Source organism: Myotis daubentonii, chromosome 10, assembly GCF_963259705.1.
Source record: "Myotis daubentonii chromosome 10, mMyoDau2.1, whole genome shotgun sequence".
Classification (NCBI taxonomy): Eukaryota; Metazoa; Chordata; class Mammalia; order Chiroptera; family Vespertilionidae; genus Myotis; species Myotis daubentonii.
This window is the reverse complement of record NC_081849.1, coordinates 17,575,361-17,586,153: the sequence shown is the minus strand read 5'-3', so window position 1 is coordinate 17,586,153 and position 10,793 is coordinate 17,575,361. Positions and strand designations below refer to the sequence as shown.

General features: G+C 54.8%; 1 protein-coding gene across 1 annotated transcript; it reads left to right on the top strand.

Annotated features, from left to right (window-relative positions):
• Window positions 1-7,291: 7,291 nt before the first annotated feature.
• Window positions 7,292-9,986, top strand: FEZF1 (FEZ family zinc finger 1). Its single transcript, XM_059656098.1, has 4 exons — window positions 7,292-8,275; window positions 8,460-8,594; window positions 8,834-8,966; window positions 9,402-9,986. Exons 1-4 carry the CDS (start codon window positions 7,304-7,306, stop codon window positions 9,749-9,751), a joined length of 1,590 nt encoding a protein of 529 aa, XP_059512081.1. The 5' UTR covers window positions 7,292-7,303; the 3' UTR covers window positions 9,752-9,986.
• Window positions 9,987-10,793: the final 807 nt, after the last annotated feature.

Sequence of the window (10,793 nt, the reverse complement as noted above, 5' to 3'; positions counted from 1 at the left end):
TTAAAGGCAACTTCTCTGTCTCTCCCTTTCCTCTCCCCTTCTCCCTCTCCTTTCTACCGGGGTGTGAGAGCTCCGTTATTCCCCGTCATGAGTAAAAGGCTCTGGAAATCAGCTCATGTGCCAACACTGGGAACATATCCAGGCCCGTGGTGCGAAAATGGAAAAAGTGCTGTTGGATTATTATTTTTGTCCTTTAGGTTTACATCTACCCCTGTATTATGTAAATTCCTGAGAAACTGTGAATCACAGGGTTAGGTAGAGGAGTTCTCCCCCATCCCCGCCCCCCACCCCATGCAACAGGAACCGACCCCATTCAGTCTTTGCATGATTCACAGCCTCCTTTCTCCCTCTGGCTTTTACCCAGTACCAGCTACGCGCCCCAGCCTTGACCTTGCGGCTCACCAGGGCCTATAGCCCTCGTGGGGGGGGGGGGGGAGAGAGAGAGAGAGAGAGAGAGAGAGAGAGAGAGAGCTGGGTTTGTAACATCAGGCGGCCCCTCCAGGTCGCCAGTTTCCGCGGGATGTCGTTCCGCGTTCCCCGTCGCCAAAGTCAACACCAACACCGGGGCGCTGAACGCCTGGCGGGGTTCCCTCTGCGAGACTAAGGAGAGACCCCTCTAAGGGCGAACGTAAAGGGGGACGGAAAATGACTTCCGAATGAACCCATACTAAGGAAGCAATCACTCGACTTAGGGTACAAGTCTCTGATTCCCTAATGCGGGATCCGACCTCTTCTTGGCATTTTCTCAGCGTGGTATGGAGGCTCAGCTCAGGAAACCTGTCCGGCGCCTGTAGGATCTGGTCTGAGGCTGAGGGAGAGGGAGGACGGAATGGATGGGGGGGTGGGGGAAGCAGGGAAGCGTACACCCCACCAAGCAAAGGCGGGGGGGGGGGGCGCGTGTCTGGGCATCTCCGCTCAGGACCTGGGAACCGGCTGGCGGAGGCCCCGGGTTATTGCGCCCCGTGGCCAGCCACCCCTGCCCCTCGTTGGCTGGACAGGGAGATCGGGGCCGGATGAGAGGGCAGCTTGGCGGGTGGGGCCGAGAGGGGAAGGTGGACCGAAACTGTCAAACAGAAGAATCCCGTTTAGAAAATCTTCTCGCTTTCCCAGGGGCCAGCAGGAAACACCAGCTAATTCTAAGCACAGGTCCGACGGCATGGGAAGGTTCTGGGGGCGGGGGCGGGGGTGGGGCACAAAATCACAGTCCCTGACAATGGACATGAAAGGTTTAGGGAGGCGATGCTCAGAGGTGCCTCCTGCCCCCGTTTAAAATGGGCTTAAGGAGGTGTTTTCCAGGAAACTCTAAGTGACAGGCAAAACGAATGCGAAGATGCTCAGGTTCCCTCCGGGGCGAGCCGCGGCGTCGGGCCTGTGTTCTCGCCCCTGCCGTCTAGATGGCCGGGCCCTTCCCTTACACCCCAGCCGTCACAGCAAGCCTGTTAGTGACTGTTCTGTTCGCAAACTTTTCCGTCGGGACTTCCCGGCCACCTGCGACTTGATCTCTAAACCGGGTCCCGCACCCCCTCCCCAAACGCTCCGGCGTTTCCCCTCCTCCCAGCCGGGCGGGGAGGGAGGCGGGCTGAGGCCGCCGCTGGGTCCACCCGGGGAGGGACGAGAAGGGGGAGGAGCGCCATGCGGACCGCGGGCCCGGGCGGGGGGCCGGAGGTCAGATGACCGGGTGGGCGACCGCGGGCGCGGACGGATCGGGCGCCCGGAGGCCAGGCCCGGAGGCGGCGGGACGCGCAGGGCGCAGCGGGCCGGCGGGCAGACCGGCTGGGGCGGCGGAGTGCGCCCAGCTCCCAGCCCCTCCGAGCGGCTGCACGCACCGACCCTCGGCCTTGCCAAAGTCATTGAAACTGTTTGGACTCGGGGGCCGGGGGCCATGGTGGAGAACCAGACCGCGGAGAAGTGTCGGCTTTTCCGGTTCACTTCGGGCTTGGCTTGCACTCAATGGCCCGGTTCCGGCCGCAGCCTCGGCTCCTGCGCCCGCAGCGGGAACGCGGTTCCCCTCGGAGGCCAGGCGGCCCAGGGCAGCGGGTCCGCGCGGGGTGCTCGGGGCCGGAGCGACCGCCCGCCCTCCCCGGAGGTAACTGAATTTACAAAGAGCTCTCAGGCGTTTCTGCTCAGGGGGTTTCGTTTACTTCTCTGGCTTCTCCATTCTTTTTAAAGCTCATTCTTTGCTCTAAGGGATGTGAATCTCAGTTACTGACTTTGATCTCGTGAGGAATAAGGGAGAAAGCTTGAAAATAATATTAAAACTGCTCCGAACCTCGTGGGCAGAACCAAGGACAGAGTCGTGCTGTGTGTTGAAGAAATATATTTTTTTTTATTTTGACCATCAGATGAATTTTTGAAATTATCCGACCAATGGCTGCAAAATGATAACGAACCAATTGCACTAACCAGCTATCAGTGCAGGCAAGGGAGCTCATGTGGGGGCGGGCTTGTCTTCTAACTGTTCACTTCCCAGGTCTCAATAACACTGCCGATTGCAAGAAAACCGTGGCTGGTTTTTGTTGCCTGACTTCTACGCGGCTCCTCCAATAAGTTGGAGGAACTATGTTGCTTGCTTAGAAACTTCTTTTCCATCAAGTCCCGCCCTGAGTCAGAGCCGGGCCGTCTGGAGGGAACACACCGCACGGGCCTGTGGGAATGGCGAGAAAAATCCCAGCATTAGTGGAGTGGCAGAGGCAGACCCAGGGTGGAGGTGACCCTAGTGGCAAGGCCTGCCGCTCACTGAGCAGTTGTCAGACAACCCTTGGGGGCCTTCATTTACTGTCACAACCGGATTTAATAAGTTTGGAGAAGAATCATTTCACGAGGCTTAAAGGAAATCCCAATGTCAAAGATACAGTAACCCACCTCTCCGTCCCCAAAAGGGAGGGGGGCTCTGAGTTAAGGCGGTCCCTCCTAGACCCTGATCTGTGATACTGCCCTTCACGCGCTGTACAGATCTGGCAAGAATTCTTTATTTGCTACCAAACTCACTAAAACACACTAGTCGCCTTAAATTTGAACTTGTGGCCCGGGTGTTAAGGGCAGGAAAGTGAGTTCTGGTTGCGTATTCATTAACTAACACTCAAGACTCTTTCCTTGAACCTTGCAGGCCCGTGTCCTATTTGTGTCCTATTCCGTCACCTAGCCTCCTTCCCACACCACAAGAAAGAACAGAAGACAGGTCAGAAATAGAGACTGAGAAAAGCTGTAGAAGAATTTAGGAATCTTTTTCCTCCTCTAGAAGGAACATACATTGCCTTTGGTGCTACGTACTAAACAGGAAAGATATGGGTGAGTCGGAGTGCCTGGGCGGAGGACTTCTCAGAATAATAACCCTTTCCCCCTCCTTTAGCTCCAAGTGGCTAATAAGAAGCAGAGGAAGCAGACCGTTGCTTGTGATGAAGAGGTGGGAGTTGTGGATGTTGGGAAGGTCTGAAAACCCTGAAAACATGAGCAGAGATAAATTCATGCACTTTGCAGAAGGCTGGATAAGTTATAATTTTTCCAATCCATTTTTTTTATTTTAAAAAACTCAACAGTATTTCATGACTTAGTAAAGAAGGAGAGATTAAAAATTACGCATGATTTGGAAATTGATGGCTCTATTGTGTTGTTTTTAAAATCAGATTGCAATAATCTTAATCAGAAAGTGCATTTACTGGTGACAGGGGTGCAAATTAAAAGCCTGTAAAAATTATTCAAGTTCTTGAGTAATGTCAAGAACATGGTTTAGGAATCATTGAAATCAAAATTAGATGCCTAAAGAGAACCTTACATTGGTTTAGAGGTGAAAGACTTTTTTCTTATTTCCTCAGAAGGTCTTAACTCAGAGTTTGTTATCTGGTCTCTTCATGTCAAGGACTGGTCTGCTTCCCTCACAATATCACATACAGGACAAAGCGCACACGCGGAACTGGCCTTCCGCATGAACTTAAGTGGGTAGGGAGGGCAAATAAACAGTGCCTTTCCCAGGCTGGGAAGGCGAGGAAGCCTTAATCATCAGCTCTGACCAAAAGAGGTGGGATTAGAGGATTCTTCAAGAAAACCCAAAGAAACTGTAACTGAGTTTCTCTTTTGCCTTTAAGAAAACAAATGGGCTCCCTTGCATTGTTTAATAAACAATGCTAAGTGTTGAACAGTTTTAAAAGCTTCACAATTTTTCAAATATGCTCTGCTTTTATTGGTGGTTTTATCTTCTCGTCGTAATTTTTCAAATATATTCAGGGATCCCGAAGTACTGGACAGATTGACAATAAGATGGAGGCCTTTCCTAAATTACATTTTGCATTTTATTTAAGGCAACCTTTACTTAATAGGGATATTTGTAAAAATTAACACCTGCCTTCGGTTAGGTTTTGGCTGTAAAATACTCATTCACACATGTTGGAATATCAAGAACTGGATTTGTCAAGCACCTCCTCCAGCTTCAGGATTAGGAAGGTCAGGTCTGTAAAGGTAGGGCATAATTGCTACTTTGTGATATTTGTTACTCAAATGACACTACTTTCAAACACTTGTCAAAAAGGCAAATCCCGAAAAGATCAGGGAAAACCTGGTCTGAAATATTAGCTATACAAAGCATGTAGAACCCATAGGCCATGATTTTCCTTTTTAGGAAAAGGAGAAATTTACTAAGGTCAATGTGCCCTTAAGGAGTAGGGAGGGGGGGAGGGGGGAGAGGGGGAGAGGGAAGGACACGCGTCAAATGTAAAACAAACTGGTGGCATTCAGTCAACAAGGCAGGCGACGCTCCTGAAGTGGTGAGTTGTACAAGTCAGCTGGCTGCGCCCGCGCCTGCCAGGCTGTTCCGTGCTTCTCTGCTTTTCCTTTAAACCGAGCCATGTGTTGCGGGGATACAATGGGGAGGGGGGTTTTCGATGTGGGAATCGTCAGGTAGGAAAGGAAACCAGATCCGCCACAAAAGGCTGCAATTAAAGTCTTAACGGCGACCCATCTGTCGTGGGACGCCCCCTTCCCCTTCCCCTAGCAAAGCCTTCCAGCGCCCTTTGTCTGAGCAGGGGGAGAAGAGAGGACAGGATCTGTGGCCCCAAGAGCAAGTGGGAGGGGCATTTCCAGCCTGGGCGCACCCTGGGTGACTGCGCCCTGCCCGGGACCGCTCCGAGGTGCTCCCGGAGGTGTGGCGCCTCTTTCCGGACTCGGCCCGGGCTCTGCGCCCGCCTCTTTCTGCACTTCTCTACCGCCGCTTCGATCCAACCAGCCCGAAGCCACCTGAGACCGGGCAGGGGGCACGTCTAGGCCTAGTCGCTAAGGCCCCTCGCGCCCCCCCACCTGGCCCTAGGGCTGCCTTCAACTTGCAACAAGATCCAAGCCTCTCCCTTGGTTTCCTCGCCATTGGGTTTCCCCACCACCCTCTCAGCTGCTCGGCTTCGGCCTTGGGCATCAGGCACCGCCCCAGCCCAGGCTCTCTCCGCGTCCACCCCTCTCGGCTCTCCGGACGGGGGCGAGGCCGGTCCTCACGAAAAGCTAGGGTGAGTGGCCCCCGGCCAATGCTGGACAGGGAGACAGGGAAGAGGTAATGTTTCAGGTCAATTTCCGGAGACTTCGGGTTTTTTGGTGGAATTGGTCAGGAGCTCAACAACCCCAGGTTCTGGTGGGCTTGCATCCCGCCACCCAAGAGACGCACCCGACCCCAATCCGTTCTACACGCGCACGCGGGGATCACTCACCGGGTAGGTAGCACCCTGGGCTGCTGCGGACCGCCACCGGCAGGGGCGTGCAGAACGCAAGGCCCGAGCTGGCAGCTCTGCGCTCCGCCTCCCGGCGCGGGCTCGCGGCCGCCGCGTTCTCCCGGCGCAGCCCCCAGGGCACGTCCGGCGCTGGCACACCTGACCTCGGTGCTGACCTCCGCACGATCGCCGGCTCGCCAAGGGGAGGGACGAGCAGGGCGCGCGCCGCTGTTCCCAGCGCGCTCCGGGCCCGCGCCTGCCTTGCCCGCGAGAACCCGCGCAGCTGGAGTCGCAGCCACTGGAGTCTTCCAGAAACACTCCTGACTCTCCACCGCTCCTCCCTGCAAGTTTGGTCCCGGGCGCCACACCCAGAGGCCGCCCGGACGCGGCGCGGCGCGGGAGCCAGGTCTCCGTGCGCTCCGGGAGGCGCCAGCGAGGTCGCAGCCAGAACTCGCGCGCCGGCAGGTCGCTGGGCTCGCTGCCCGCGCTGCTTCGGAGAGGCGTGCGGACACCTGCAGTCGGGAGGTTGGGGGAGGAAATCAATACGTTGTTTCCCTTCTCCACTCAACGTTCAGAATTAAAAATGCTCCCGAGAGAGCTCTAGTGAGTACAGGCACTTAAACAAACAACAAACAAAAAAATACTCTTTCCGGCCTCTCAATGGAAACGCGTAAAAGCGCACGCGTGTGTTGGTGTGTGGCGGGGGTGGGATCCGGCCCTAACGGAGGTTTCTTTTCGTGGGACACGCGCTTATTCCCTGCAACTCCTCTTCAACTTTGTGGGCGTCTGTCACGGCATCGCATTCACAAAACCACAAACACATCACAAGTCTCCCAAGGCCTTTAATTCTCAGGGGCGACTGGGGAGGCCAGTTACCTGCTGGCGTCTTCCTAGTGGTCCAGGCTCCGTTTGGCCACAGGGATGCCGGGATGCCGGAAGCACTCAGCCCCTAGTGCAAGAAAGAGCAGCCGCGGAGGAGACGGTCTCGGCTCAGACCCGGGACCCGCCCGGGACCCGCCTGGGACCCGCGGAACCGTGCGGGGGGAAGCTGGGGTTTCGCTGCCGGAGGCATCCTGGCTGCCGCTTTCTGGAGCTTGGAATTTGATAAATATACCCTGGCGTTTGCCCTCGAATTACACTCCGTTTCCTTATTTAGCCCCTGCACAATGATTTTAGATGATGTCACTTAGAGCTAAACGAGAAAATTGATCTCAGATTTGCTTGGCCTCTAAAGCTTGGTTAAGCAGATTGAGAATTAAAAAGACAGAGGGAAAAAGCGAAGGGGTGAGGGTGGGGTGAGGGTGGAGGGGAGGGATGTGTGCGCCCCGGAGTGTGTGCGCGGAGGGGAGGGCGCGCGGCGCGGTGGAGAGCGCCCCCGCCTCCTCTCTGGGCGGGGGAACGTCCCTCACCAATGAGAAGTAGTCCCCGACTGCAGAGAAAAAAAAAGTTTTCCTGTTGACTGTTGGAAGCGAATTGAGCAATTATCTAGTTTACCTTCTCCTCTTGGAAGTTAACGATTGGCGAGATCTTGGCTGCGTTATTGACACAACACTTTCTATTGATAGAAATAAGTAGTGATTGTCCCTGAGTCATTGGTGCGCCGAGAACTCTGCGATGGGATGGCGGGAGTCCATTGGGCTGGGCAGGCAGGTTCGGCTGGCGATGCTGGGGAGGAGGAGGAGGAGGCTGCTGGTGGTGATCGCGCCCGTCCCCCTCTCCGCAGGTCTGTGACAAGCAGAGAACAAGGCAACGACAGCGCAGCCCGGCCTCGGCTGACGGACGCGGGCGGCTCAGACATGGACAGTGGCTGCCACAACGCGACCGCCAAAATGTTAGCGACTGCCCCGGCCCGGGGCAGCGCGATGAGCACCTCCAAACCCTTGGCTTTCTCCATCGAGCGGATCATGGCGCGCACCCCGGAGCCCAAGGCCCTGCCGGTCCCCCACTTCCTGCCGGGAGCCGTGCCCAAGGGGGACTCCAAGCACCCGCTGCATCTTAACCCGTCGATCCCTTGCATGATCCCCTTCGTGCCGGTGGCGTACGACACGAGCCCCAAGGCTGGACTGACAGGCTCGGAGCCGCGGAAGGCGAGTCTGGAGCCTCCGGCGGCTCCGGCGGCGGGGTCCGCGTTCAGCTGCAGCGACCTGCTCAACTGCGCGCTGGGTCTCAAGGGCGACCTGGCCCGCGACGCGCTGCCCCTGCAGCAGTACAAGCTGGTGAGGCCGCGCGTGGTCAATCATTCTTCCTTCCACGCCATGGGAGCCCTGTGCTACCTGAACCGCGGCGACGGCCCGTGCCACCCGGCGGCGGCGGGCGTGAACATCCACCCGGTGGCCTCCTACTTCCTCAGCTCCCCTTTGCACGCGCAGCCCAAAACGTATTTAGCCGAAAGGAACAAACTGGTGGTCCCGGCCGCGGAGAAGTACCCCTCTGGCGTAGCTTTCAAAGACTTGTCCCAGGTTCAGCTGCAGCACTACATGAAGGAAAGCGCGCAGCTCCTGTCGGAAAAGATCGCCTTCAAAACCTCCGACTTCAGCCGAGGCTCTCCGAATGCCAAACCCAAAGTTTTCACGTGCGAAGTGTGTGGAAAGGCAAGTACTAGGAATAAAGGAGTTATTCCTCCCCCCGCCCCCCCCCCTCCTTCCTTCCTTTTAAATTTTATTTCGTAATTATATGTATACAGTTGTTATAGGGTGATCTCCTCCCTCCGCCCGATTTTATTTCACTGTCCTTACGCGTCGGACTAACCTGTTCTACATGTTGTTTCGCTTTAAGGTCTTTAACGCTCACTACAACTTAACCCGTCACATGCCGGTGCATACGGGAGCCAGGCCCTTCGTGTGCAAAGTGTGTGGAAAGGGGTTCCGGCAAGCCAGCACCCTGTGCCGGCACAAGATCATTCACACCCAGGTATGTCCATTGGTCTGCATGTCGCTTGGTTTGTAGAAAACGGCCCATCAACTCGTACACTTCGCTGCAAGGTTTGTGTGGAATCGCCAGCTGGACACAGGGAGATGCTGGGCCTGGGCTGTTTGCCTTTGTCCTTCTTAAAAGCGCGAGGGAGAGCATGGCTGGGTGTCTGCGTTTACAGGACTGCACTTGATAACAAAACGCCGTAACTTTTTTTGCGTTCCCTCCCTCCTGTTTAGGAGAAACCTCACAAATGTAACCAGTGTGGCAAAGCGTTTAACAGAAGCTCCACTTTGAACACGCACACCCGGATACACGCGGGCTACAAACCGTTCATATGTGAATTCTGTGGCAAAGGATTTCATCAAAAAGGTATCAAATCACGGAGCCCTCTGCACGGCGGTCTTACCCAAAACCCCAATTGTTTGGGGATGTTTTAGAAAATGGTTTTTAAAGCGCAGCTAGTTAACGGGCTTATGTGTTGCCATCCCACCCTCCTAGCTGGAAGTCCGGTTAGTCTTAGAGAAAGGAAGGCTGCATACACCAAGGGGGTATTTTTCCTAGCTACTTCCTCTCCTCTTAGATAATTGGATTAATGAATACAATGAAAGGTGGAGGGAAGGGCCCCGTTGCTGCTGTTTATAAATAAACGCGGGGAGAGTAGTGCAGGCGCCGGTGAGCCCTGCCCTGGCTGCGGGCTGTCCGAGCTGCGGCAGCCCTTCCTCCTGCCGGGCCCTTCCACCCCTCCGCGCCCTCCGGTTCCAGCCATCTTTTCAAATCCGCCTTCCTGTCGTTTGTGTCTTTCAGGGAATTACAAAAACCACAAGCTGACCCACAGCGGGGAGAAGCAGTTCAAGTGCAATATCTGCAACAAGGCTTTCCACCAGGTCTACAACCTCACCTTCCACATGCACACCCACAACGACAAGAAGCCCTTCACCTGCCCCACGTGCGGCAAGGGCTTCTGCAGGAACTTTGACCTCAAGAAGCACGTCCGCAAGCTGCACGACAGCAGCCTGGGGCTGGCCCGCACGGCGGCCTGGGAGCCCGGCGCCGACCCGCAGCCCGCCGCGCAGCAGCCGGCGCCCGCCCCGCCGCTGCCGCCGCAGCTGCCGCCCCCTGGGCCTCTGCAGCCCGGGCTCCACCCGAGCCACTAGTGATCAAGGCCAAAGTCCCGTCCCAGTTCAGCCCAGCTCCCCAACACCGAGGCGGCGGCAGAGTGGAGCTGGACCCCCCGATCCGAGCTGGTCTGCAGACCCCAGGGCATGCTGGGCCCCACACATGGGCCCCGACCAAAAGCCGCTGCATTGCTCAGCCTTTCGCCTCTTGCATGCCCCTGATACATGTCTCTGTGTATTATATTCTATACCATAGACACTGACAAGTATGAAAAAAATGGGGGGTTTTGTTTTTCTGATTTTTTTTTTTAATTTGGAAAGACTTTTCATCTCGGTGGAGAGATGGTGTTTGTTTTGTTTTAAAAAAAAATTCTGCTGTATTTATTGAGATCTATATTATCCTACCCAGGAATGCTGCACCATTTTAATTTTATTATTGTATATATTTTCATTGTGTTGATTCTGTGGTCAAATGCCTGCCGATTGTTTATAATCATTTCCTCTTTCCCTGAAGTAACAAAACACTGAGTGTATGTTACACACACACACACACACACACACACACACACTCAAATGAGTGTACCTGGAAAGACACATTCTGCATTGAACACACACACACACATACATACACATCAGTTGAGTATGGTTCATGATGAATGAATTTGAATTTTGCTTTTTTGATTCTTGCACGTGAAAATGGATTCATTGACTGTTAGAAATAAATACTGGGAATGTGCTTATTTAATCACCAGCTTCAGGGCTCTGTTCCCATTATTCAGCTGGAGATCACTAACTCTGGCCGCCTCATCCTGCCTCCTTTTTAAAAAGTTCAGCTCTGTGATAGTATCACCCTAATGCTTGATCTGAAAACTTTACCAACAGCAAGTAATAGTCTCTCCAAATAGTTGCAACTTTGGTAAAGTAATGAAGTTTGGTAAAGTTCAGAAGGTGTGGCGTTTTGTAACAGGCATCATGCCTTGGTCCTGGGCCCTCTGACAAGCTTGGGGCGCTCAGTGAGGTGGGGACACCTTATCGGGGAGATGTGTGGGGTACACACCCCAGGGCAGTAAAACCGCGCCTT

Excerpts from the sequence above, each read along its gene's own strand:
- FEZF1 (XM_059656098.1), top strand. The coding sequence starts at position 7,304 with ATGGCGGGAGTCCATTGGGCTGGGCAGGCAGGTTCGGCTGGCGATGCT. Across the intron at positions 8,595-8,833 it reads ACAAGATCATTCACACCCAG|GAGAAACCTCACAAATGTAA; the intron begins GTATGTCCATTG and ends CCTCCTGTTTAG. Across the intron at positions 8,967-9,401 it reads CAAAGGATTTCATCAAAAAG|GGAATTACAAAAACCACAAG; the intron begins GTATCAAATCAC and ends TGTGTCTTTCAG.